This window comes from Bos mutus, chromosome 26 (genome assembly GCF_027580195.1).
Source record: "Bos mutus isolate GX-2022 chromosome 26, NWIPB_WYAK_1.1, whole genome shotgun sequence".
NCBI classification, from domain to species: Eukaryota; Metazoa; Chordata; class Mammalia; order Artiodactyla; family Bovidae; genus Bos; species Bos mutus.
Genome location: NC_091642.1, coordinates 32269530 through 32296327, shown reverse-complemented (window position 1 = coordinate 32296327; position 26798 = coordinate 32269530). Strand labels below are relative to the sequence as shown.

At 53.8% G+C, this 26798-nt stretch overlaps 2 protein-coding genes across 12 annotated transcripts in view; one reads left to right on the top strand and one right to left on the bottom strand.

Annotated features, from left to right (window-relative positions):
* R3HCC1L (R3H domain and coiled-coil containing 1 like) overlaps positions 1 to 862 on the top strand; it is a 72014-nt gene extending 71152 nt beyond the window's left edge. For all 10 annotated transcript variants that reach the window (XM_070363945.1, XM_070363942.1, XM_005901182.3 and 7 more), the window contains one exon: positions 48 to 862. In XM_070363945.1, coding sequence (XP_070220046.1) covers positions 48 to 115 — 68 coding nt within the window. In that variant the 3' untranslated portion in view covers positions 116 to 862. The remainder of the gene's footprint in view (positions 1 to 47) is intronic.
* On the bottom strand, positions 822 to 26332 carry LOXL4 (lysyl oxidase like 4). Of its 2 annotated transcripts, none has more exons than XM_070363947.1 (15): positions 26016 to 26332; positions 21027 to 21341; positions 20030 to 20208; positions 18935 to 19140; positions 16906 to 16944; positions 16527 to 16746; positions 15441 to 15624; positions 15135 to 15289; positions 14235 to 14402; positions 13023 to 13185; positions 10182 to 10425; positions 9011 to 9126; positions 7885 to 8021; positions 7413 to 7524; positions 822 to 5029 (listed from the first exon to the last, which is right to left on the bottom strand). In XM_070363947.1, exons 2-15 carry the CDS (start codon positions 21304 to 21306, stop codon positions 4959 to 4961), a joined length of 2274 nt encoding a protein of 757 aa, XP_070220048.1. In that variant the 5' UTR covers positions 21307 to 21341; positions 26016 to 26332; the 3' UTR covers positions 822 to 4958. The 2 variants fall into 2 exon arrangements, with proteins under 2 accessions (XP_070220048.1, XP_070220049.1); XM_070363948.1 differs by having other exon boundaries at positions 26043 to 26331.
* Between the last annotated feature and the right edge of the window lie 466 nt (positions 26333 to 26798).

The following is a 26798-nucleotide window of genomic DNA, read 5'->3' as shown; positions in this document are numbered from 1 at the left end:
GTTATGTGAACTTATACTACTATTTTTAACACTGCTTTTATTTACAGAGAGAAAACGATTGGAAGCCAGGCAACGGGAAGCCATCTGGGAAGGCAGAGACCAGTCTGCAGTTTGAACATCACTTGATGAAAGGGATAATTCCAGGAATTCAGAAAGTACTTCCAGTTTTCAGAGGATTTTTCCAGACCTCTGTGTACATGCAGATGTGCGTGTTAATGAAAGAAAGAGATAAAGCGATCAAGACAAGGGCTGACTGGGTATAAGAAGAAGAGCAACTCCTGTTTGTCTTCACTCCTACGTGCAGTTCTTTGGAATCGCCTTACTGTGTTGCATGTGGAAGGAAGCCGTCAGCTTGGGAGAAACTTGGAGGATGTGACTTCCAGGAATCCTCTGGACAGGGCAAGCCATGCTTCCAAGATGTTTTAAGTGAAAGCAAAACAGAGGATTCAAACCTGTGACGATGGGAGATTTAGGCCCTGCAAAGGCAGGGTGTTCTTACTACCTCACAAAGCTGAGACCAGCAATATTGTGAGGGGCAGATGAGGCAGGTGGGGGACAGAGGGGAGGGAGCTGCTAGTACAAAGAGGTGGACCGGTATCTGGTGTAGTTGGTATTCACAGAATCTACACTGCCGGTTCCAGAACCCCAAAGTGGGTGAACTGCAGCAGGTGTAGGCATTTGGACTCCAGATCTTGTACTGAGCCGAGTGCCTGGGGCTGCTCCAGCTGCATGGCAGCCAGGGGCTTGCCAGCTTCATTCCTCATAGGAAGCTAGTCTTGGGAGCTGGGTGCCAGTTCCGGTTTAAACAGCACTATCATGTTATAAGAGGGAGACATTAAAGCCCATTTTGTGGTATACATCACTCAGCTGTTGGTCGGTTTTGTCGTTCCCACAAAGAAATGGGAGAGCAGTTCTCCCCTTATTTTCACCCCGATAACGCTGTGTAGGGGATTCGGTGGGCCTGTTGGTTTAACTGAACCCTGCTGAGTAGACTGTTGATCATCTGGTGCCCGAGAGTACACTACAAAAATACTCCCCTGGGATTGGTTTATGGCAGCTTCTCTCCCCTTCCTGTCCTCTTCACACATCCCCACCCCACCCTTTGCCATTTCGTCCAGTCTGACATCCTGCAGAAGCCATCTGGCACACAGTGTGTTTCTGGTATGGTCTTCTCTGCCCATGCCAGAGGCATTTGGCAAGCCACACCAGACCGTGCATTACAGTGAAGAGCAGCCAGAATCAAACACACACCTCTGGGCACTGAGAGATTTCCTAAAAGACACGGACAAGTCAGCTCAGGCTTTATCCTTCTCATATCTGCATCCTCAGTGTTTTAGGAAAGTAGTTCTACACTGAAGAGACGGTAGTGCTAAAGGGTAAGATGCTGAGGGAGCAAGAAACAGTGTCTCATTGTGCTTTCAATGAGGGCAGCAGCCTCATTTTTGTATGATTCAGTGCCTGTGACAATGATGGATTATTAGCATTGCCTCGAAGATGGTGGACTGGAGCTCTGTCCAGACGTTCCTCAAATGACACTGGCCTTGGGGTCTCGATCCTGCTGCTATTCCGGTCTGAGAGCCCTCTTACAGTTCCTCAGCATTGTTTTTCTCATTCGTGGTCTGTTCTGAACCTGCCCCTTGTTCACATTCAGTACCTCCATTCCAAGTTTGGGGGAGTCATTACGTGCTTCTCCTGACCCTCTGCCCCAGTACTGCTTAGGCCAGGGCCCTTCTCTTTGGTGTGGCCATACAGCTTGTGCTTTCTGTCTTCAGAGAACAGAGGCATGTCTATTTGAACACTATGGCTGCATTTGAAAGAAGATGCAGGGAACTAGCCAGGTTTATACTGAGACAGTGTACCTCTAAGGTATGTCTTTGCTCTGTTTTGATCCTTCAAGGCTGAGGGTGACCTTGGATGGTTAAAAAAAAAAGTGATCATTCCTGCCACTTGCCTTTGAGGTGCTTCCCCTTTCTGGCAGCATTTTGGCTTTTAAGGGCATTGTTAATGGTAACGTATAGTCCCATATTTATTACTCAGTTTTCTTACAGAACTCATAATTTCAAGACATTACTTTTATCCTCATTCTAATGCTATGTACTTGGTGGCCCGTAACTTAAACGTTTTTTCCAAATAATCAGCCACCTCTAACTTTGATTTATCCTTATAAGTAGATCCAGAGAAAGGATTTTGTTAACTAATACTGCAAGGTATGGCGGTGCCCTTGTTTCTACCATTAGTAGAAAATGTGTGTTTTAGTTGTAGTTTCTCCAGTAGAGGAAATTAATATACATTGGCTGGAGATAAGAGGGCCTGTCCAGGCCCAGCACAGACTATGGTGAGCTTGTCCAGAGGGGACCAAATCTTTGGCTGTATCCACACCATGCCTTCACACACAGAGCTAACTGGAGAGCTCCTTATAACTGCCACTGACTCTATTAGAGATTCGATAAGATAGATAGCTAATGCACTCTGCTATGCATGTATATTGCTTCCGATATGTTGAATTTGTGAATCCCAGTACTACCTGGAATTTATAGTAGAAAGATACATTCCCCTTTGATTTCCAGTATACTCCTCATAGAATAGAAGTCTTTATGGAATAGGAATAAATTAGGCATCTGCACGGTAAGCTGAGTTCCTAATACTTGAATTTCTGTAAGACTGAAGAATGCCAAGGTGAAAAATCTTCAGACATTTTTGGTGCTGTCTGGAATTTGGTGGTTGGTATTCTGTTAACATTCCTCATTTAGTTACAACTCATGCCAGCTACATCTTCCCATGTCCTTCCCTTTCAACTCAGAGGCATAACAGCACAACCCTTATATAGCTTTTTCCAAGAATTAGAACTGGCTGCACCGATCACACGTGTGATGTGGGCACTGAGACAGAGCAGAGCCAGTGGCTGGCCGCCTGGCCTGCTTTTTTCTGGCCTTCTTGGAAACCGGATCCAGCCAGAAGCTGTGGGTAACCTCCGTGCTGGAATCTAGTCATCAGTCACCACACGCTCCCCCACCAGCCACACATTCTTTGACAGACCATTAGCTGCATGTGTGACTATAATGTTGTTACTGTTTGGGAGATGTTTGCTGGATCCAACAGGAAATCAGTCCTTCCGTTGTTTACCTAAACTGCCATGCTAAAGTATCACGCTCCCTCTGCCTAAGGAAGGAGATGAGGAAGTTAAGAAGAGGGGAGGTAAAGGAAAAGAAGGAAGAAAGCTCTTCTTTGTATTCACAGAGGATACCCCAGGGCAGATATCCTTTTCTACTCCCTGAGGAGGGGCAGCTCTCTTGTGGGGTTGGGGTTACTATAGTAATTCTGCCCCATCTACCACCATTCACTTCAGCCTTGCAGCCTTGGTTGTAGAAGTTTACCATCTTTGGGCTTTTCCTTCTTTCCTCCTCCTGCTCATCCGTTAACCTTTCCAGCCCACGATTTACCATGGAGGCTAGGGAGGGAATTGGGAAGCAGTGTGTGCTAAGTCGCTCAATCATGTCTGACTCCTTGCGACCCTAGGGACTGTAGCCCTCCAGGCTCCTCTATCCGTGGGACTCTCCAGGCACGAATGCTGGGGTGGGTTGCCATGCCCTCCTCCAGGGGATGCGTGAGTAGCATGTGCGCCCCACACGTCTTAAGAAACCAGGTCACTGGGAGTGAAAAGGGGTAGAGTTCATGTGCTGAGAACTGCCAAGAATCACAGCCAGCCTTGCTTTGTAGCAGTCCATAGTGAGCAACCTTTATTGGCATGAGAGCGTCAGACCTGTGAAGATCATCTCTGCAGTGTGTCCAAGTGGAGACAGGATTAAGAATCACGTCCAAGAAGATCATAGATCTTAACCTCACCTGAGCAAGAGCATATCACAGCCACATCGAGCAGAGATGGTGGCCTTTCCTAGGTTTAATCCTTAACTAAATTAAATCTTCCCCCTTCTGACTTCTCCATAGCCTAGTCTTCACTCTACTAGACCTGTCTTCTTTTTCCTGCAGAGATGAGTGGCCTGTTGGACTGATGCTCTTTCCACTTCAAAAATTTATTCAATGGAAAGTTCAGTCCAGAAACCTGGGGGACTCGACATTTAGGCCAGTCCTGAGATGCACAGTGATCTCGCCTGCTGGATTTATGACAAGTATTTTTCCCTGGCAGAGACCCTGGCAGCAGCTGGGGTCTACATTGCCCCAGTCACCTTTCTTTTGGGCCTTCTCTTGCTGCTCTGCAGGAAGGCTGTATCTGGCCACTTCTGTGAATCCTGCCCTGTCTCAAGCACTCAGGAACTGGTGGTTTGGGCCCATCAGGAGATAAGGGGATGCCTAAGGCCTAAGCCTCCAAGGACATTAGAAACAGCCCATATGTGCAGGAGGATAAAGGTAAGGACACTGAAGAACAGACTTGAAGAGCAGGAGGATAAAGGTAAGGACACTGAAGAACAGACTTGAAGAGCAGCTGAGTTCTAAGTGTGGACAGATCAAGCAAGGCACTCAGTTCACCAGATTCTCTGCCAGGTGTGACTTTGACACAAGCTGTGTCACTCAGAGCTCCTAGCAGAGAGCTGACTCCTCCTGTATTTTGGCCCTCCTCTGAGACATCTGCAAAGCACCATTTAGATGGGGAGCCAGGCCATAGTCCATTCCTAAGGAACTGGTACCTCCTGAACCAGGAGCTCAGGGGCAAGATCCCGGGAAGACCAGGTCTCCTTAGAGGAGAGGAGCTCAGCTGAACAAAGCCTGGAGGCCATAGTCTAGAGACCAGAGGCCCCCAGGGATCAGACCCAGAGCCATCCTGAGGGAGCGGTGCCATTCTGGTTTGGTGATCTTGCCATCTAAAGGCTTCCTGAGCGGGTTCCCGGTGCTTCTTGGCGCTGGCCCCTTTCCCTCTGTGTCAGGGCTCGGTGAAGGGCATGGCTCCAGTAAGCTGAGGTATCTGGTGTGTGGGCAGCAGCTGGGAGCGTGCGGTGACGGCTTCAGATGAGGTTGTTCCTGAGACGCTGTTCCTGCTCCTGGGACAGCTCTGTGTTAGCTCGGTATGAGTCCCCTGTGGACCGAAGGACGACAGGTAAGTAGCTGACCTCACCAGAGTCCCATCCCCTCACTGACAACTTCACAAACACCAATACATCCTGTCTGGCTTGGCCTTTCCATTGGGTTAATCATGGGCACGGACAACGACCCGTTTTAGAGAAATAGATGCCGACAGGTGCCTAGCTGCAGGAACATGGGAAAGAAGAGGCTATCGAGTGGGAAGGGTTGTGCTGGTCACTCTCCTTGCTCCCTCCCCACATTCATTCTCTATCCTCCTTTGTTCTCTAGGAGCCCTGGAGACCAGAGCCCTGGAGACTGCCTCACCCTGGCTCCCTCCTCTTCTGGCTTCTGGTTGGTTTAGCTCAGTGGGAAGCAACAAGAGACTAGAGGATGGAAGGAGGGAGAGGTTGGGCCATTTCCTCCCCTGTCCTGCAGCAATGGTCTCCTGCGACTCCAGCCCCACCAGCTCCTCCCTCCTCAGCACAAGGGTTCACCTGGCTCCAGGGCAGCCTTTGCCCACTTAAGCCCAAAGTGATAGCAACATTTCCGTCTTCCTTATCCCTGGATATCTCAACATCCTCCTCTCCCTAGTCCTGCTCACACCTTTGGATAGTCCTCTCATTAAGTAACCTCACACTTGCACTTGAGTGCGTCCTCTGTTTCCCAGCAAGGACCCTGGGGGGTCGGAGCTACGTTGTTTCCTTCCTTCCTCGCTCCCCTGGACCCTGTGCAGCCTGCCACCAGTGTTACGGAGCCTCTGCCTGCACGCCGGCAGCCTTAGGTCTCTGGGCTCCAACTCCTAATTCCTCTCCTGTTCCTGTCTTGCTTAATGGCAGCAGAATCTATTCCAGCCACAGTTTTCAAATCCTTACTCCTCACTGTCTTCATCCACTGTCAGAGTTATCTTTTGAAAACATAAATCTGATTTTCTTGCATCCTTGACTGAAATTTGTTATTGGTTTCCAGAAGTCCACAGGATAAAGTCCATTCTCTTAGCAGGAACCATCATAACCCTCCCTGCAAAGAACACTAGTGGGCTTGGGTACACAGCCCTATTTTACAATAGAGAGGACTTCTGAGTGGAAATTTCTTCACCGTCTTAAAGCTGGAATGTGGTGGAACTGGATTTGGTGCCCAGTGAAACCTGAGGCCAAATGCTATGCTCTTTCTCCTGCTCCTCCCCTCTGACTTCAGTCTCCTCTCTGATATCAGCACAAATGTCCCTTCCTCTGGGGAACCTTGGGCTTCCCAGGTGGAGCTAGTGGTCAAGAACCCGCCTGCCAATGCAGGAGACGTAAGAGATGTGGGTTCGATCCCTGGGTTGGGAAGATCCCCTGGAGGAGGAAATGACAACTCATTCCAGTATTCTTCCCTGGAGAATCCTATGGACAGAGGAGCCTGGCAGGTTATTGTCCATAGGCTTGCAAAGAGTCAGACACGACTGAAACAACTTAGCACTGGGGAATCCTGACTGGCCCCCAGGCTGCTACTCAGAAAGCTCTCTGCTTGCTCAGCCTCAGTTCACAGTGGTTTGGGGTGCTCAGTAGGACTGGGGTATCCATCTGCATGTTTGCTTACCCTACTTGACACTCAGCTCTGCATTTTACTCCTATTTAATTTCCCAGAGCCTGGCACAGTGTTCGACACAGAGATAGGTCTTAACCCACGTTTGTCGACTAAATGAATGAGTCTGCTCCTCCCCCTGTGTGCAAAATGTGGGTGTGAATGCACAGCCCCACAGCAAATGCAAGCATTTAAAGGTTGAAGACAGAGGAACTGCTACCTTTCTTTATGGGCAAGCGGGGCAACCACCTCCTTGCTCTGGGGTGTATCTGCCCCCACTGGATCATTGCATCTTTGTCTGAAACTACCAGTTCTGCAAGCGTCCAGAGCCCTATTGTCCATGTAAGCAGGGATCACAGCTGGAGGTAGCAGCACAGATCTAGGGGACTTTTACATTTGCCTGTGAGGCAGCCAGCCTGTGATGGAGACAACTAAGATCCTATGAAAGGAAAGGGAATAGTAACAGACTGGAAAAGGGAAATCCTGACTCGGCTTGAAGTAACGAGATTCCAGAACAGACGGGAGACTGCATTTTCAATCTGAACAACCTTTAGGATAAAGAGGGTCGTGGAAGTAGTTAGTGGGTGAGGTGGGTGAAGTCTGTTCTGGAAATCTACCTTCTATGAAGCTATCAAAGGACATTCATCTCTGTTCCATCCCCAACCTGTACATGCACACTCTGCTTGCACGCAGGGATGCTGAGGGTGTTCCAGCACCCAGGCTCGAGTGGGGATGGCCACATACACGCACACTCTGCTTGCACGCAGGGATGCTGAGGGTGTTCCAGCACCCCAGGCTCTTGTGGGGATGGCCACACAGTGGCCCGCAGGTACCTGTGTGGCAGTTGTGCAGCCAGACCCGTTGCCCGTCGTACTTGCAGCGGCACCGCATCATGTTGTTTGAGAAATCTGACTCTGCCACCTCGAACTTGGGGTTCACGACCACCTGGAGTGAGAGAAGCATGGGCTAAAAACAGGCAATTTGGCTTCTGTGATGATAACCTTTACATTTCATGCAGTCTTGGCGAGGTGTGTTGGTATTCCTCATTAATCCTTATAATCACTCCAGGAAGTAGGCATTAATGTCTTTTTTTTTTTTTTTTTACAGATGGGGACTGAGTTTTGACTTGCCCATTGTTCCTTGACTCAGGACTCAAACCTAGGTCCTGGATCCTGATTTTTTTTCCTCTACAGCGTAGCCCCTTCAAGTGCCAGACATGTCAGAGATTCTATTTATAAAGCTCTTCCTTTATTTGACCTCAGAGAGCTTTCAGAACATCCGAAAGAAATGGAGAAGCCCCCTTACCTGGAAGATGTAATCCCCAGGGCCCACATCGGTGATATCCACCCACTGGCAATCAATGTCATGTCGGTAGGTGTCCCAGCAGCCAACGGTCACTCCCTGTTCCCCAAAGTTGGCACACGCATAGCGCCTTTGCAGTCCTGTAAGGGAGGGTACTGGTGGTGACTGAGGCTCTCAATAGGCGCTCGGGACAAAGTACCTGTTAGGTCTTTCACACCCTTCAACGTTTAATCCTCATACCAGCCTTGCCAATTGACTGCAGTCAGACTAGGGACCTGAGCTTCCTAAAGATCCTGCCTATCAGAGCCAGGAGTCCTACTAACCACGAATCCAGCACTGTACCAAAGTCCATCTGTGACAGAGATCATTTATTTGGATGCTCTAGTGAAAATTCCTGTTGGCCTAGGAAATGTGAATGGAAGATTGCAGCCCTCTATGCTAATTCACTTGTCCATCCAACCTGGTGTTTCACCATGCCCTTTCTAAGGGCTATGAACTATGGATATGCAAATAGGAATCAAACAATCCATCTCCTCAAAGGATCAGCTGAAGTGAAACAGGTCAGCAACTATTATCCAAAAAAAGCGTTAAGTATTTTAAAAGTGGTACATAGTACACTGGGCTTCCCAGGCGGCTCGGTAGTAAAGAATCTGCCTTCCAATACAGAAGATGTGAGTTTGATTCCTGGCTGGAGAAGATCCCCTGGAGAAGGAAACAGCAACCCACTCCAGTATTCTTGCCTGGGAAATCCTATGGACAGAGGAGGCTGGTGGGCTACAGTCCATGGAAATAGTCTGACACCACTTCATGACTAAACAATAATATACAATATGCTGGGAATGCAGAGGAAGTAGAGAAGGTAAGAAATTCATCTTTATTTGTTTTTTGGCTGTGCAACGCAGCTTGTAGGATCTTAGTTCCCCAACCAGGGACTGAAGCCAGGAATGAAAGTACAGAGTCCTAACCACTGGACACCTTGGGAATTCCTGGAAATTTGTCTTTTTGAATTGCCTCGAGTGCTGACTGTTGCCAAGCCCCAGCCTCCAGATGCCTAAGGCTGTTGAGCAGGACAGAGGGGTCCTGACCCCAGGGGGGCCAGGGGAGGATATGCAGACAGGGGACCACGTACCTGTGGGGCAATTTGTGTCCTCTAGGCAGAAGCTGGCCTTGTGCCCCTCGGCCACCTTGGAGCCGTTGAGAGTGAGGAGGTCGTAGTGGGTGAAGACCTCAATGCTGTGGTAGTGCCTGCGGAAGAGGCAGGGCTGTCAGCATGGCAGCAGCAGGAGAGGAGCCGGCAGGGAGGACGGAGGCACCAGGCCCCATCATTACCCAGAGAGGAGCGTTATAACAGCAGGGCAGTGCCCTTCTCCCTCCCAAACCCAAGATTAGTATGACCCTACTCTCCTGGCACTCCTGCCAGGCACCCAGACACAGCGCCCCCATCCCGCAGGGTCTCAGCCAGGTGAGGAGAGGTCAAAGCTCCAGGAGATGCTGCCTGACTACGAGGCCAGAGTCCTGCAGGTGGAAGGAAGGGACACGACCAGAGACTAGCCCAGGAGCGGAGCTGCGGAGCGTGGAGGGACGCTAATGCTGCTCCCTGCCAGCCTGGGCCCAGATGGCTACCATTGTTTCCAGTCCAGTTCTAATGACAACTCCGTCCATGCTACAGGGAAAGATGCTTATTATCTCAGCGAAGTCGAGTCCCAAAGTCACTGCCCGCTCCTCTCAGCTTTCCCCACCCACGGCTATATGAAGAAAAAAAAAAAACAAAAACACCCTTTTCCATTCTGCCTTTGTTGTAGACAACGTTTCTCCTGTCCGGGCTGGAAGCTGCTGATAGGAAAGAATGCTCATTGTCCCCTTCCAGCACCAGAGGCGTTTCCTTGCTCCTCCTTGGGGGCCTCGCTTTGCTGCTGCAGAAATCAACCAGCTTTTTCTGCAGAGCTAGCATCCTGGACGGGATGGTTATTTTGGGTCTCCACGTTTCTAGGAGTCCCCATTTCACCTGGCCGTTAAAGACAAGGCTTAAGGCCCCCAGAGAAATATCCTTCTAACAGAGACCAGCTCTGCTGGTGAGGACCACTCCATAGGATACCACAGGGCAGGTAAGAGAGCAATGGAAAGGCCAGGTGATGCTCAGGATTCCTCACTGCCTCCTGGAGGCAGGGCTGGCAGCGTGTCTAGGAAGGAAGGCTCTTTCCCTGAGCTCACACCCACCCCTCCCAGGAAGGGCCAGACTGGTTGGGTCTCCGCACCCTGGTTTTGGCCCCCTAAGGGCGGAGGCCCGAGCAGGCGCTCACCTGTGGCACTGGTGCCAAATCCAGCCGTGGCGCCCCATCTTGGGACGGAAGTCGGCCCGGCCCAGGTTGTGGATCTGTGAGGAGAAGCGCAGCAGACGCCGGTGTCCGTAGGGCCAGTCCATGCGGTCAGCGGACTGAGACAGGCAGTTCTCTTCGTGGGCGCAGTACAGCAGGCTGAGCGGGCGGTCCTCCAGGTAGGCCGTCTCCTGTACCAGCTGGGCGTTCATCACGAGGTCTGGGGCACCTGGGCACCGTGGAGACACCAAGGTGAGGGAGGTAGCCGGTTTTGCTCTCCGGCCTAGGGGACAGGCTTGCCTCCAGATTGAGTGCTTTTGGAGGAACCAGGAGAGTAGGGCGGTTTAGGAGTCAGAAGATTTCCCTGGTGACTCAGACGGTAAAGTGTCTGTCTGCAATGCAGAAGACCTGAGTTTGATCCCTGGGTAGATCCCCTGGAGAAGGGAATGGCAACCTATGTGGTATTCTTGCTTGGGAAATTTCACAGACAGAGAAGCCTGGTGGGCTACAGTTCATGGGGTCTCGAAGAGTTGGGCACAACTGAAGCGACTTAGCACGAAGCACGCATTAGGAGTCAGGAGATGTGAGTTCTCCTAACAGGAGAGATCTATCACGTTAAGCTGGGAGGCTGCTAGCGTCACAGTGGAGCTTGCTGGCTTCATAGCTAGACTACCTGGGTTCCTGTCTTGGCTTAATTTCTGTCTGCACCACTAAGGGGAATTGCTTATCCTTTCGTCTATCATTTTCCGCATGTGTAAGATGCAAATAATGAATAATATGAGTGTGATAGTACCTGTAACATGCTGAGATCATGGTGTGGCCGTGGCAAGCACACAGTGATGTAAGCTAGCATTACTTTTGTAGAGTATACCTTTGCCTATAAGCCTGGCTCATATAACCTCTCAGAAGCTCTGCGGATGCCAGGCTTGTCACCTCAGTTCTTTTTCTGAGCCTCAGTTCTTGCAGTGTGAGAGGGAGAGGGCTGGAGATTGCAAGAGTTCATCTCTGAACCTGCTCCTGGGCTCTGGTGTTCTGGGCCATTCTACTACATTTTCTGAGACCGTACTTCCTCCAGGGCTCCTCTTCTACCCTGATGGCCACCGTGGGTGTTCACACCGGGACACTGCATGCCCTGGTGCGTGGAGTCCACCGTGCTGGAGCCTGCGTCTCCACAGGCTGCTCAGAGCCTCTCCAGTTCCCTTCCTGTCACAGGGAAGCCACTGTGCCGTCACCGCGGTCCCTTGTGTGTGAGTGCAGAAATGTGGAGATCCACAGCTTTTGCCTTGTACCATCGAGAGAGAAAACTGCCAATTCTCAATGCTCGTTCATGCAAAAACTGGGTTACAGTTTAGATTTGGGGCAGAGCCATCGCTGACAATGGTGAGACAGGAACACGGGTTTATTTTCAGTGAATGGGCATCAGGGTGGGAGCTGGTTTGCTGGATGATGTCTGCACTATCACTAAATGCTCTTGGAATGCCTGAGGTATATTTTGGAGACGGACAAGGGTATGCCCATGGGCACACCCTAGAATTTCTGAGGGAAAGGAGTGCTTTCAGAGAGAAGAAGAGACGGTAAAGGCAAGAAAGAAATGAGAAAAATCACAGAGGAGAGATGGGGATGACCACAGGGATGGTGCATTGGCTGCTTGTGCTCAGCCGTTGTGAAGTATCAAGTGAATTCAGAAGGAAAGCTGCCCCTCCATCGAGGGGCACAGGGTCCCAGGAGAGGAGAGAGGGGGGAGCCGGCCCCCAGTATGCTGGGAGCTGTGGCTGGAGGCCCACTTGGAAACCCCATCACCCTGCAGGGGAGGATGTGCTGTAAAGGCTGGTGCTCTTCCAATGGGCGCTGATCAGAGTGAAAGCCCTAAGCTTGCTGACAGAGCTGAAGGATGTCTTGGCATTGCAGCCTGGCTGGGAAGAAGGTCATGCGGCCACTTGGGTTGGTGGCAGCCTGCAGCCTCTGGACTGGATAGAGTTCTTGGCCCAGACCTGGTTGGCATATGTCACACAAAGGCTGCTACCATAAGAATCTGGGGGTGTGGGTAGATGGATGCCTCAAAACGGTCTTGACCTAAAATAAAGCCTTTTGGGTAAATCCCACAGCTCATTGTAAGGCCCACGTGTCCTCACATTTCTATACTCTCTACAACAGCTTTCAAATTATTTTCTTACTACAAACTACAGTAAGAAACATGTTAATATTTTATGTTGTGATGTGCATGCATGCTTAGTCGCTCAGTTGCATCTGACTCTTTGAAACCCCTGGACTGTAGCCCGCCAGGCTCCTCTGTCCATGAGATTTCCCAGGCAAAAATACTGGGGTGAGTTGCCATGCCCTTCTCTAGGAAGAAAGATCCTTGCTGGATCTTCCTGACCCAGGGACTGGACTCGAGTCTCCCACTGTACTGGCAGGTGGATTCTTTACCACTGAGCCACCTGGGAAGCCCTAGGTTGTGACACACAGACATAATATCAAGAGAAAAATACTATCCTTACTAAATGTAACATGTTGTTGCTGTTGTTTGGTCATGACACAAACACTGAAAAACACCGTTGTGTATCCTCACATTGCAGGTACTGTCTTAATTCTTACATTAACTCCATGAGCGGGGCACAGCTTGTTTCCCCACGTGGCAGGTGACCTGGCCACACGTGGCAATGACAGAGCTGGTGCTCCACATCCAGCCCTCCCTCCACTCCCAACCCTGGGGCCTTGGAACTGGAACCAGCTCTCAGGGCCCTCCCTGAGATGGGATGGGAGTTGCAGGCTTGGCAACCCAGAGAAGCCACGTCCACCCATCCACGGGCCCCTCCCGTGACTCACTGTCTGTGCAGGAGACTCCGGCTGAGAAGCGCCCCGTGCCGTGGGAGCAGTGCACTGGCCCGTGCCTCTGACACTGCTGCAGGGCCAGCTCTGTGCCTGAGCAACGCACCCCGCTCATGACCACTTCTCTGGCTCCCGGCGTCCCCTGCCAGTACCAGGTGTCCTAAGAAAACAGCCAGCATCCCCCAGTCAGGGCTGAGACGTGCTCTTAGAGTCACCTGACTCCATTTGAGGCTTGGACCCCGGCCAACCACGCTCACCCAGCTGTGCTCAGCCTCGGCCTGAAAATCTTTAGTGGTGCCACTTTGGACCCCCCTGGTATTAGAAACGCCTTCCATGTATGAGGGCAAAATCCACTGCTGTGGCTTCCACCACTGGCCTTGTTCCCATCACTCTCCCTGACTGCAGCCCTCAGCTGTTTGAAGACGATGGTGCTGGTCCATGCCTGTCCGCTCAGACCTGTCCCATTTCCTTAGCTGTTCTTCATACAACCCTACATGGCCGGTTGTGCTCAGGGTTGAGCCCAGTTCTCCAGGTGAAGGGTGCCCAGTACTGCCAGGCAGGCCACTGTGGGCGAAGCTGAAGCAGTTTCTCCGTAGCAGCCTTGCCCCAGGCCTCTTGATTTCGTTTCCTTGATATCTTTTGAATCTATCCACCTGTCTCCCCCAGGACTGCCACTAGCCCCGTCCAAGCCAGCAACATTCTCAGCTGGGCACCTGCAATAGTGTGCTCCTCTGTATTCACAGTAATCCCCACCCCAACAGTTTGCCAAATAGCAAGAAGAAATCTTTAAAAAAAATCTGCCTTGCGGGCTTTGAATGGTCTTGCTCCTGCCTCCTCTTCCACCCTCGCACTTCACACCGATCGATCACTCTAGAAGCCGCACTCCACCCCTGATTTCCTCAACCAAGTCAACTGTCCTCTGGCCACAGGGTCTTCACATGGGCTCTTTACTCCTCCCCCACCTCATCTGGCTTATGTCTGCTCATCTCTCCTGCAGATACAGCTGTGTGCCCGTTGTATGAACACTTCAGGAAAAACCGCCTCCCCCACGTGACTGTGTGGGGACGGATTGCTCCACGAGGCAGGAACTGTGTCTTGTTCACCACAGGATCGCCAGCACCCAGCATTCACTGGTGCATAGTTCCACTCATAACTAACTGTTGAATGAATGAATGAAGGGTCAGCAGCTTTAGCATGGCAGAGACCTACCTTGATGGCATGGCTGGCAAAGCCCAGGCCAAGCTGTCGACAGGCCACCATGGCTTCGCTGAGGCCCCAGTGGTCACTGCACACGGCCCCCCAGCGCTGGACGCCGTTCACCTCCACCTGCACCTCCACCACCCCCTCCTCGGGGCTGCGCCCACCAGCCAGACGCACCTGCAATGGTCAGGGGTGTGTGAGGAGCAGGGCCAGTTTAGGAGGGGGAGAGCGTGGGGCTGCTGGCTGGGAGACCTGTCCAGGCCAGCTCGCCACGCAGCCCTGGACATGACACTCCCCTTCTCTGGATTGCTCTCCTCTGTAAAGTGAGGACATTTTACTGGATAGTCCCTAAAGTCCCTGCCCGCTTGAGAAAGTGGACTCAGAGCGCCTGCACCCAGGCCTTGCCTTCCATCCACCTGCAATCCTGCCACTGATGACGACTCACCAACTGCCAAGCGCTTTCATATCTGTCGTCACATTCACAGTGACCCTCCGGGACAGCTGACCCCATTTTACAGAAGACAACAAGGTCAGAGACAAGAGAGACTTGCCCGCAATCCACGTTAGCATGATGCTTGAACTCTGACCACTCCCTGGTGCTGACACCCTGCGGCCCTCTGCCCATGGGCCGCTTCTCTCTCAACTTCATGGGGGACCTGAGGGGGTGGGGCAGGCGAGCCCATCTGCCTGAAGAGTCAGTCCCCTTGAGCCTCTGCCATCTCTGAAGGCCAAAGCCTGGCCCTAAGGGGAAGCAGGCCAGGCCAGGGGAGACTCACAGAGGAGAGGGAGGTCCAGGCTGGCTCCAGGCAGGCTCTGGGGCCCAGAGCTCTAGTGGCCTCTCACAAACCCTCCCCACCGGCTGAATGCAGTGTCCGGGGCTATCTCAGGGCTGCCCAGCCCTGGGCTCACCTGGTCCTGGAAGCCCATGTTAGGGATGTTGCATCTCACGGCAGCATCATTGTCATGTTGGCAACCATTCTGGGAGCCTTCCAGGGAAGGGCAATCGCTGAGGGTCCGCTCATATCCCCTACAGCGTACTTCACTCAGGTGGATGGGCCCCAGCGCTACAAGCAGGGAGAAAGGCCGTGTGAGGCTCCATCTTGGCAGCCTCACCCCTACGGCAGCTGCCCTGGCCCCCAGCACCCTGGGACCTCCAGGGCATGGACCAGCGGCACACCCAGGCTCTCCCACCCCACCCCAGGCCTCCTCACTCACCCTGGCCCAGCTGGGCCCCAAAGAGGGCCTCCCGAGCAGAGCCGAAGCCGAGTTGGCGGCACACGACGCTGGCGGAGATGAGGTTCCATCCGTGGTCACAGACGGTGCCCCACTGGCGGTTCATGAGCACCTCCACCCGGCCCTCGCCCACCTGGGCCCCCGAGCGGAGGCGCACCTTCATCTCCTGCTGGGAGAACACCCGGCTTCAGGGAGGGTGAGGAGGAGGCGGGCATAGGGGCTGCGCCCCTTCAGTTCAGGCAAGGCCGAGGACTGGCGTCCTAGTCTCATCTCTGACTCCTGCAGCCATTGCCTTGAATAAGTCGTTCTCCTCAATGCTCTCCCCCTTCCTCAGTAACAAAGAACCACCACAATAATAATAGTAATAACAAATTCATAAATTGTTACGTAATAACAGTAACAATAAATGTAATAACAAATTCCAGCCTCGGGAGTTGGGGTTCCTGGGCTTCACAACCTGCCACCTAATCACTAGACAAGTCCCTTCCTCTCACCCAGCCTCACTGATGCTCTGTCCTTCGGGGCTGAACCTACAGCAACACTTCCCCAGCAGATCTGTGAAATGATTTTAGAGACCTGCAGGCGCGTGGTGTTAATGAAACGCTTGGTGGGGAAGTCATTTCCGTTAATTCTCTCCCATCCCTTCCTGCACCGTGAGGAGACCCTCTCACGTGCAGACGTCGGCCTGCAACGCCTCCCGAGCTCTTGGTCTTTGCTTTTTATAACGAGGGCCAGGCTCGGGCTCAATACCTTAGACCCTCAATGGGATGCAGCTACAGTGTAATTACACTTTTTATAGTTACCTTCTATTCCTGGCCAGTGATGTCAGCTTTCCATTTATGGTAGGGTTATAAATGGGCCCTTTTAAATAAATCCCAAAGTTCAACCATTCTGGGACTTGCTCTCCTCCTGGTCTGAACCAATGTCCCCTTGATGAGGGGTTCACCCCCCTTCTCCCCTGACTCTCCTGGAGAGTCCCCTCCCACCAGTCAGTCCCTCCCCATGGAGCAGGGTCCTGTGAGTGGGGCCTGGGCCTCCAGGCCTGCGGGCAGGGCCCTGGGGACCCACCTCTGCCCTGGACTCCTTGCGCCCTGGCTTCGCCTTCAGAGGACGGAAGCGGGGCCCTGCCACACAGCTGACCACAGCATGCATGCCACCCGGGCAGGCCGGCCGCAGCTTGCCCTGGGCTGGCGCCACCTGCACCTGGCAGTTGGCCATGTGGGGCTCTGTGCCCAGGCAGTTGACACGGTGGATCCAGAAGGAATTCTTCTTCGTTAGGCTCTTCAGTCTGGAAGACAAGCTAGACTGAGGGCGGAGAAGGGGTGCTCAGGACTCTGGGAGGCAAGGCACCGGGGAGGGGAGAGGGGCCTGGAGGAGGGGAAGGGGGAGGAAGGAGGCCCTTCATGCCACCTCGTTTGCACCCTCCCATGAGGGCACTACTCCTTACCTAGAGTTGGGGTCCTTCATCTTTGAATCCCAGACTTTCCTGGAGGGGAGCAAACAGGTGGGGAGTGGAGTGAGTGCAGAAGTCCCAGCCCTGTCACCCTGGCTCCTCAGAGCTGTGCTTGACTTTGCACTAGACTTCCCAGTTGGCACACTTGTTCACAAATCTTATTTCAATGCTGAGCTTCGCCACAGTCTGAGAGGGTGGCTGCTCCACAGATAAAGACAATCTCCACTTCTTAGCGAGGGAAAGCAGGGCCCAGCAAGGTCCCTTGACTAAACCCAAAGTTGGGTCCTCTCTGCACTGGGCTGCCCAGGGCAGGAGGCTCCAAGCTTGCCCTTTCCCCAGTCTATTTGAAGGGCAGCCTTTAGGGAGCAACCCCACGATAAGGGGCCCAGGCAATAGTCCTCTGGGGACAAGTGGAAGTTGAAGGCCTTTCTGCTGGGGGCTGCCCACCCAGAGATACTGAGGCTATAATCAGGGCTGCCTTCTTCATGGGTGGTAGGCAAGTCAGCCAGGCCCAGATGTGCAATTATCAGGCAGCAGGGAGTCAGGGACCCAGACCCCAGTCATGCCCAAGGATAGAGCCACGTGGCTGGTCTTGGAAACTAGGGTCAGCTAAGCCAGAGACACAGAGAAGAACAACTGACTGGGGATGGGTAAGGGTAGATGACTCATGTCCTGTGGGAGATGAGAAACATACGAAGCGCTCACTGATCAGAGCGGGTAGAACCCTGACTGGTAATCATTTACAGGCTGATGCAATCTTGTGACAGCTCTGTCACATTTCTGACAGAATTTTTTTATGTCTCCTCTCCCAAATGCCTCCCCACCCCATGCCTGGCTTACACGCAACCCAATCAGAACCTGGCTTAGATCCGAATTGAGGAAATTCGCTGGGTCAGGGTTCAGAGAATTCCCTGCGGATTGGATGACTGAGGCCTGGATGCCCTACCAAGGACCTGAAGCCTGTTATCAGCAAAGCTTAGACTGGAACCCGCACCATCTGTCCTTGTGGGCAGCACTGTATCTTTACTGCTGCTAAGTCGCTTCAGTCGTGTCCGACTCTGTGCAACCCCATAGACGGCAGCCCACCAGGCTCCACTGTCCCTGGGATTCTCCAGGCAAGAACACTGGAGTGGGTTGCCATTTCCTTCTCCAATGCATGAAAGTGAAAAGTGAAAGTGAAGTCGCTCAGTCGTGTCTGACTCTTAGCGACCCCATGGACTGCAGCCTACCAGGCTCCTCCACCCATGGGATTTTCCAGGCAAGACTACTGGAGTGGGGTGCCATTACTCAGGTCTAATTTTCTAATCAGGAACACGGTTTTACATACCCCACTCCAGTACTCTTGCCTGGAGAATCCCATGGACCGAGAAGCCTGATAGATTGCAGTCCATGGGGTCGCTGAGGGTCGGACACGACTGAGTGACTTCACTTTCACTTTTCACTTTCATGCATTGGAGAAGGAAATGGCAACCCACTCCAGTGTTCTTGCCTGGAGAATCCCAGGGACGGGGGAGCCTGGTGGGCTGCCGTCTATGGGGTCGCACAGAGTCGGACACGACTGACGCGACTTAGCAGCAGCAGCAGCACATTTCATTTTGGGAGTATTCTGTGCTACAGTCAATTCTTTCTATCTGATTCGCAAGTACAATGTTTATTTTCTGACTTTTTCTAGGAGTTTCCCAGGGGCTGAAAATTCATCTTCACTCTTAATTATTGAGAGATCTATAATCCCAGAAATCCAGGGACATTCCTTGGCTGGGCCTCTTTCCCTCCCAATCCCAACACCCACTGAATGTCCTCCTATAGACCCCACTCCTGCCAGTCTCACTGCAGTCTGCAAGGTCCCAAACATATGCACACACACACACACACATGCATGTGCACACACACGCATGTACACACGTGCACAGAAATACGCGGGCGCACATACACATACATGCGCATGCATGTGCACACACACTCAGCCCCTGCCCCACAACCCCGCCTCCTGCACAGCCCTCCTACCTGTGGTGGTGCCTCCTACCTGTAGTGGTGGCTGTCGACAGGTGCCTCGCTGGGGAAGCCCAGCATGCCGCACACCACCCTGCTGTTGTTCCTGGTCCAGCCCTGGTCACACACCTGCCGCCAGTGGCCCTCGTACTTCACCTCCACGGCTCCCTCGGTCACCGGGCTCTGCCGCTTGGTGCTGGCGAGGATGGGCTTGAGCCGCACCTCCTCCAGCCGCCGGTCCTGTGGGATGTGCAGTCTCCATGGGCCCCAGGAGTCCTGCTCCTGCTGAGCCTGCTGCAGGTCTTCACATGGGAAAGCTGGGGCTCGGAGCACTTAGAGATCATGCCACCCAGCACCCTCATTGGACGGGCTGGAAACGGAGGCTCAGAGATGGGGAGGCAGGGGCCGAGGGCCACACAGTGGGTTTGAGGCAGAAGCTCGGTTTGTTTAGGGTCCTTTCCTGAACCCCAGAGAGGACCAAGCAGATCCACACCCTCCCTGGGCTCAGGATGGGAGCCTTTGGAGTTTGGGAGGCTTCCATCGGGCACAGGGGGACCTTCTTCATAGCACCCTAGGGAGGACAGAGGATGGACACCGACTGGCTGCTTGAGACCACAGCAGGATCCTTTGGTCCTTGAGCCCCCCCACCCTAGCCCTGAATGACTTAGACCAGTGCGGAGCCGCCTGTCATGGCTGCCCCAGTCAGTGGGCCTGGGCCAGCTGTCCTCAAGCTGAGTCTACCCGGCAGCAGAGGGTAAGAGTCAGAGACCTGCCCTGCCTGCCCCTGTTGTTTGGCTTGAGCTGTTTTTAGCTCCGGTTTGTTTGTGCCCGGAAGACACAGCAATTGTGGCCGGGCCTTGTGGGTGAGGCAACCCCCTACCCTCTCATGGGGAGCAGCTTCAGTGATTCCCGGCAGGCCCAGCCTCGAGTCCCTGCCCGCCCGCCTCAGGCTGGGGCCCTGTCCGTGCACCTGCTCCAAGCCACAAGCAGGTGTCGGGGCCCCAGGGGCACTTCCCAGCCTGCCCTCTGCTCCCTTTCCTCTCCCTCCTCCTCCCGGCTCATCACCTGGAGGCCCTCCATTCCCTGACCACGCCCTCAGCTCAGGCAAGGGCCTGAACAGCCTCCTCACCTGGGGCCCGAGGGCATTGGAGACCCTCTCAGAAACGTAGCCACGGTGGCGCTGGGGATTGCATACCACCCCAACGTCCTCTGAGTGAGTGCAGTCACTGACACCCCAGCCGTTAGACCCGCACTGGTCCAGGGAGCTCTCGGTGCCCACACAGTGCACATTGTCCAGCCAGATGGGTCCTGTGGGGGGAGGATGAGTGATGCTTGGGGACTGGCACAGAGAGCTAAGTCATGGGCTCTGCCTCCTGGATAGGACCCCACTTTCCTCTCCCAAAATCTGAGTGGGAAATGGGGGTGGGAGAGAGGAGTTAGTTCTCCTGGGAGCTTGGTATCTACAACCCTGCCTACTGCCTCCTCTCAGAATCAGATCCCAATGAATCTGCTTTAGGAAAATGCCAGGTAGAGGTCTAGCAATTAGGTCTATCTGTTCCCTCATTCATCTATCTAGTCTTCACCCATCAGCATTTGCTGAGCACCTATTGTGTGTGATTGGCTTCCTTGGTGGCTCAGCAGTAAAGAATCTGCTTGTAATGCAAGAGACGCAGGAGACGTGGGTTCCATCCCTGGGTCAGGAAGATCCCCTGGAGGAGGGCATAGCAACCCACTTCAGTATTCTTACCTGGAGAATCCCCATGGATAGAGGGGCCTGGGGGGCTACAGTCCATAGGGTCACAGAGAGTCGGACACGACTGAAATGACCGCACACATTTTATCATGAGTCTACCGCATGGTAAGTGCTCAATAAACATGACTGGAATGAATGCATGCACACATGTAATCGCTATGTTCAAAGAGCTTAGAGTTGAGTGCTAGTGATGGTGGCAGTGGTGGTGGCCTCGCTGCAAATGAGAATGCCAGGGTAGGGCAGGTCGTGTGAGCTGGGTACTAAAGGATAAGTGGGGGTCTCATCTGCTCTGTTGGAGTCTAAGGGAGCCCACCCCCGAGAGAAGCCCATGGCCATCCCCCTGTCATTCTGCAGGGCAGCAGCAGTTACTCACCCTCCCCTGAGCCATACTTGGCGCTGTGGGCCCAGGTCAAGGCACCCTCAAAGCCTAGCTGGCGGCAGGCCACTGTGGCCTCCTGAAGCGCGAAGTCGTCATCACACACGGTGCCCCACTGGCCCTGGTGCAGCACCTCCAGGCGGCCCTCCTCCGGCCCGCTGCCAGGACCCACCAGCCGTAGCTTCACGGTGCCCAGTGACTGTGGCCTGCTGGGAGGGGCCTGGCCCAGCAGCAGGAGCAAAGGGAGCAGGGGGAGGGCGGCTGGTAGGAACCACATTATGGTGACTTCAAGGGCAGCTGGAGTCACGGCACCTGGGGGACAAGTAAACATGACAGTCATCACCTCTGACCTCAGGCCTCTTCTGCTGGCAGAGACAAAGGACAGCCTGGGCCCTTCCAAGTGTGTGTATGTGTGTGTGTGTGTGTGTGTGTGTGTGTGTGTTGGGGTGTTGGGGTGTGTGTGTGTGTGGTGGCACAGATTGAGTCTGGGCTCTGAGATTAGTCCATCTGGCTCAAACCCAGCATTCCTTGGCTGTAAATTTAGTTTTCCTGAATCTCAGTCTCCTCATCTGTAAGGTGAGGGTAGTAATCCTTACCTCCCAGTGTTGTTTTGAGTGTTGAATAAAACACTGATAAAGGGCTTATCATGAGCCTACCACATGGTAAGTACTCAAAAAAGAGCTGTTTTTGATGTAGTCTCCTATGGAGGAAGGGGCTTCCCAGATGGCACTAGTGGTAAAGCCTACCAGTGCAGGAGATGTAAGAGATGTGGGTTCAGTCCCTGGGTCGGTAAGATCCCCTGGAGAAAGGAATGGCTACCCACTCCAGTATTCTTGCCTGGAGAATCCCAGGGACAGAGGAGCCTGGCAGGCTTCAGTCCACGGGGCCACAAAGACTTGGACACAATTGAGCGACTGAGCATATGCATGTAGCAAGGGGGGTCCGTAAGGGCTAGACTATTCAAGCTGGAGGAGGTATAGGATATTTGGTTCAACCTCCTGACTCCAGAAATAAGGAATTAGGACCTAGAGAGTTTAAGAGACTTGCCCAAACCACACAGCAAGCTCCACCTCTAGGAGGCGCATGATTTGTACACTGAGTCAACAAACATTTTTGGAATATTTGCTTCAGGCCAATGATCAGGCCAGGTGCTGGGACAAAGAAGTCGTGTCAAACACTACTCTCTGCCCTAATGAAGCTCAGAGATGAGGAGTCAGGGAAGGCTTTCAGAGAAGGGACATTTAAACAGGGCCTTGCTGGATGAATAAGAGTTCTCCTCCATGGGAAAGGGGAAAGAATAGGGAAGAAAGAGGGAAAGAGGTGAGTCTGTGCAAGAGCAGGGAGTGACCTTTCTTAATCCTGTACTGCAGTATCAGTGACTTGGAGGGGACCAAGGTGGAGGGACATGCTGGGGCCAGAAGATCAAGGGCTGTGTGCACCATGTGGAGCATCTGCCCTTCATCCAGTAGGAAGTGAGGGGTCATGGGAGCATTTGAGGCAGTGAGCAGACATGGGAGAGGGCCCCCATGCCCAGGAGGCTATGGTCAGATGTTCTTTGGGTCCCCACAGGGGAGGAATCGGGGGCTGGTCCTCCCCGCCTCATATGTTAGCAGCCTCGGTCCTAGTAGCAAGGTTGGGAGGAGCACAGAGAACAGTTATGCCCAGCTGCAGCTGTCACAGTCTGCAGCCACCAGTGTTGAAGCTCCTGCACGGCCAGCTCTATCGCTGATGGGCAGCCAAGGCCGGCCCAGAGGAGCGGATGGACAAAGTTTGGGTCCTTGGCCACTTCTTTAGTGCTTGAGTCTTAAAGGGGCTCTTTCTGGGGAGAGTCCCCCTTCTTCCATGGCCACTGCTCTTCTTGGGGGTGGAATTCCATAGCTGGGAATTCTCAGTAGGGAGGGTCTTACGGGGCCTCCTGCCCCTTCCTTCCCCACAAGCTAGTTTCTGGCTGAGAATCAGTCCTTATTCCTTCCTGCACCCAGCCCCATCTCCTTTAGCCACCAAGCCTCCTGCTTTGGCCAGCCCAGTGTCGGGGGCAGTAGGCACCTAGAAATGCACAAAAGAGCTCAAGAATGAAGCTCCACAGGAACGGGGACTTTGTGTTGCACCCCCAGGGCCCAGAATAGTGCCAGGTATGTAGCTGGCACCCTGTAAGTATCTGCAGATTTGAGGATGCAAGGTGGCATAGCAAGGAGAAGGCAATGGCACCCCACTCCAGTACTCTAGCCTGGAAAATCTCATGGACAGAGGAGCCTGGTAGGCTGCAGCCCATGGGATCGCTAAGAGTTGGACACGACTAAGCAACTTCCCTTTCACTTTTCACTTTCATACATTGGAGAAGGAAATGGCAACCCACTCCAGTGTTCTTGCCTGGAGAATCCCAGGGATGGGGGAGGCTGGTGGGCTGCCGTCTATGGGGTTGCACAGAGTCGGACACGACTGAAGCGACTTAGCAGCAGCAGTAGGCGGCATAGCACAGTGCTTAGGTAAGCAGACTGGGGGTGAGGTGCCTGTGTTCACATCCCACCTCCACTGGCTGGTTTCTGGGTGGTCCTGGGCAAATTATTTAGTTCCTCCATGCCACAACTTCCCCCTCTGTAAAATGGGGATGGGATTCTTGTGAAGATCAAATGCATGAGTACATGTCAAACCCTTAGAAGAGCAACTCTCAATGGTTAGTTAGCTATTATTAACAGCAACTGAAACAGCTATACTATAGAACCCTTGTCCAGGTTGGTCCCAGCCCCTCCCTGGACAAAGAAGGACTGGAGGGGGTGGCCCCAACTCCACAGCGAGTCCCCAGTACCGATACCCTTCTTTTCCATACGTCTTCCGACACAGACTTGAGCACCTTTTTCTTCACTCAGGAGCAGGGGGGGGTCCCCATTGGCTGTCACCACATGCAGAGTGCTCTCTGCTGCCTGGGATGCCCCACTCCCTCGTCCGTGTACCCCTAAGGAGGAGGTGGCCAGCTAGGGACTGAGCCAAACCAAAATCACCATGGGAGAATTGAGCTCCGGGCCCTCCAGCTGTTACGTCCCAGAGGTCACACTGGGTCTGGCCTAAAAGATGACCATGCTCCCCGACAGCAGGAGTCAGGATTGCCTCATTTTGCCACCAAATCATGTGACACGAATCAGAGGCTCTCTTCTCTCTGAGATGCAGGTGCAGCCCCTCTAAAATGACAGGGAGGCACTGGACATGCTGTGGGCCAGCGGTGGGCTGGGCAGGCCTGTTGTGTGACTGACATCCCTAGAGTACTAGAGGCCGAATGAAAGGCTGTGGGCAGCCCTGGGCCAACAGGCTCCCTCCCCTCCAAGGAGCCTCTGCGGGAAAAGGGGTGGGCCTCTGCTGAAGGACCCTGGGTGCTAGAGCAGCTCCCTCCCATGAAAGCCCCCCAGGAGGTGGATGGGCAGTAGCAGGAACTGAGTCAAAAAAGGGAGAGTCCAGCCTTCCTGCCCACTGCAGTTGCCTCTGCAGCTTTTGCTCACATCACACTTGTCTACTCACGTTCCCCGAAACACATCCTCTGTTTCCCAGTCTCCAAGCTTTTGCTCTCATTGTTCCTTCTCCCTGGAGTACCCTTTCCCTCTAGCTCGATTGTTAAATTCCTACACATCTTTCCATACCCGGTTCAAAGGCTACCCCTCCATTAAGCGCCCCACCCTGCCCAGACCCCAAAACTTCCTAGCACTCGGTGTCTTTGCTTCCTGTCCCCACAACCCAGAGGGACTGTCTCCCCACAGCTGTTCCCCCAGCGCTGAGCACAGAGAAGAGGACCAGGCTGAGAAGCCTCTTCAGAGAAGGAAGCAGCCTCCAAAGTGGCAGTGCTTTTCCCAAGTGAAGGAGAGAGAGGGTCAGAAGGAGGAGAAGGAAGGCTGAGAAGGAGAGGAGGTTAACAATAAGCTATCATGATTATTATACATTAAAAAGTATTTATTGAACACATCTCCACTTGACAGATGAGAAGATGAGACCCTGGGATGCTAAGTAACTTGCTCAGGCAGGATTCAAACCCAGGCATCATGGTTCCAGAGCTGGGCTCTCAGAGAAGGATGAACATGGAAGGAGGCAGAGGAGGGAAAGGAGGCAGGGAGATGAATGAAATTCCACCCGGCTGCTGGTTGATTTATGATCCAGCCGTGGTGTGAGGGCACTGGGCTGGTTGCCAGTGCTGAGTGCAACCAAGTGACAGATCCAGGATCCTGCCAGCTTGAAGGAGACAGGCACCTGAACCAGGTGCTGCCAGGGACCCCTGGCACCTGGCTTGACCTGGCCCTGCTAGGGGGACTGAAAGTGTCCGAGGGTATTGAGGAGAGAGCACTGGGGTGGTATCCTGGTGGGAACCAGCCTTGGGAATCACTAGAAGCTTCTTCTCTAGCTCTCTGGGGAGGGGGTGAGCCCCCCTCCCCACTCCCCTGCCCCAGCCCTGATATCCTCCCTGGGACCACTGGCTGTGGCAGCCTGACACAGTGCAGAGGAATGTCCACGTGTTCCGGCATAGGGCCTGTGAGTTTGAAGCCCTCTGCTACCTTTCACCTCTCCCTTCCAATCTCCAGCCCTGGGCAAACCCCTGGGCCACCCCAGCACACTCAGTTTTGGTCTGTTTCCTCCCAGAGTCCGGCTGCACTCTGCCTCTGTGTCCCCTAAGTCACAGGAGAGACATCTGAGCCCACCTGCCCCTTCTCCTGCCCCGCCCCCAAACCGGGGAGAGAAGGCCAGAGAAATGCTTGGACTACACGCAGCGTGTCCACAAACAAGACACGCAGGCACCCGAGGCCGCAATGCACCACCCAGGGAGGGCCTTGGGCCAAGCTCCCCAACTTGGACACTTCCACTGACAACAGGTTGGTGAGCGACTAGGGGGCTAGGCTCACTGTCCAGGGGACCCCCATTCCTCCCATTCCCAGCTTTCAGGAACCCTCAGAGACTTGCAGACCCCCCAGAGAGACAGAAGTCAGGCAGACAGGACAGCTAGAGACAGACCTGGCCAGGCACCAGGCAGGGGCTCACCGGCTGGAGCGCGAAGTTGTGGGGCTGGGACCTGGACTCCGCGGCCAAGCAGCGCTAACCCGCCTCCTGGGCGCCTGGGGGCCCTTTTATCCGGCTGCGGCCCGCGGCGCCCCCACCCCGCCCGCCGCGGAGGAGGCCCGCAGGCCCCGCCCCCGGGCGGACCTGGGCTCTGCGGGAGCCCCGCCCGGCCGGTCGGCCCCTCCGAGGGCTCGGCGAGTCCCGACCCCGGACGCGATCCAGGGCGGCCCGGCGCCCGCTGGCCTGGGAAAGCCCGGGGTCGCGAAAGTTGAGGGGGTCGAGGGGCAGCTGTTTTCCGTGGAGGGAACTGGCACGCTGCAGCAGGAGAGACTGTGGGAGGATCGGAGTTCCCGGGGAAGGACGGTGGCGCAGCGCCAGCGGGCGGCCGAATCCCGCTGTGGCCTCGTGAGTCCCCGTCGGAGGACTCACAGCTTCCTTCTCTGCAAACCGGGTGGTACACACAACCCCAGGGCTGACCTGGGAATTATGTTCAGTGGATTTCGAAGGGCCGAGTCCTGCCAGCTTGGTTACTTAGGACAACGCAGATTCCCTTCTGCAGGGACCAGCAAGGGGCCCAGGCGACTCAGTGCTAATTAGGTCCGGGATGGTGTGGTGCAGGTATGCTGTCTTTGGAGTAACAGGCGGTCCTCTTCATTGCCCTGCACCCTCTGAGTTTATTGAGTACTACCGGGGCATGAGGCCTCTGTTCTCCCCATTGTACAGTTGGGAATACTGAGC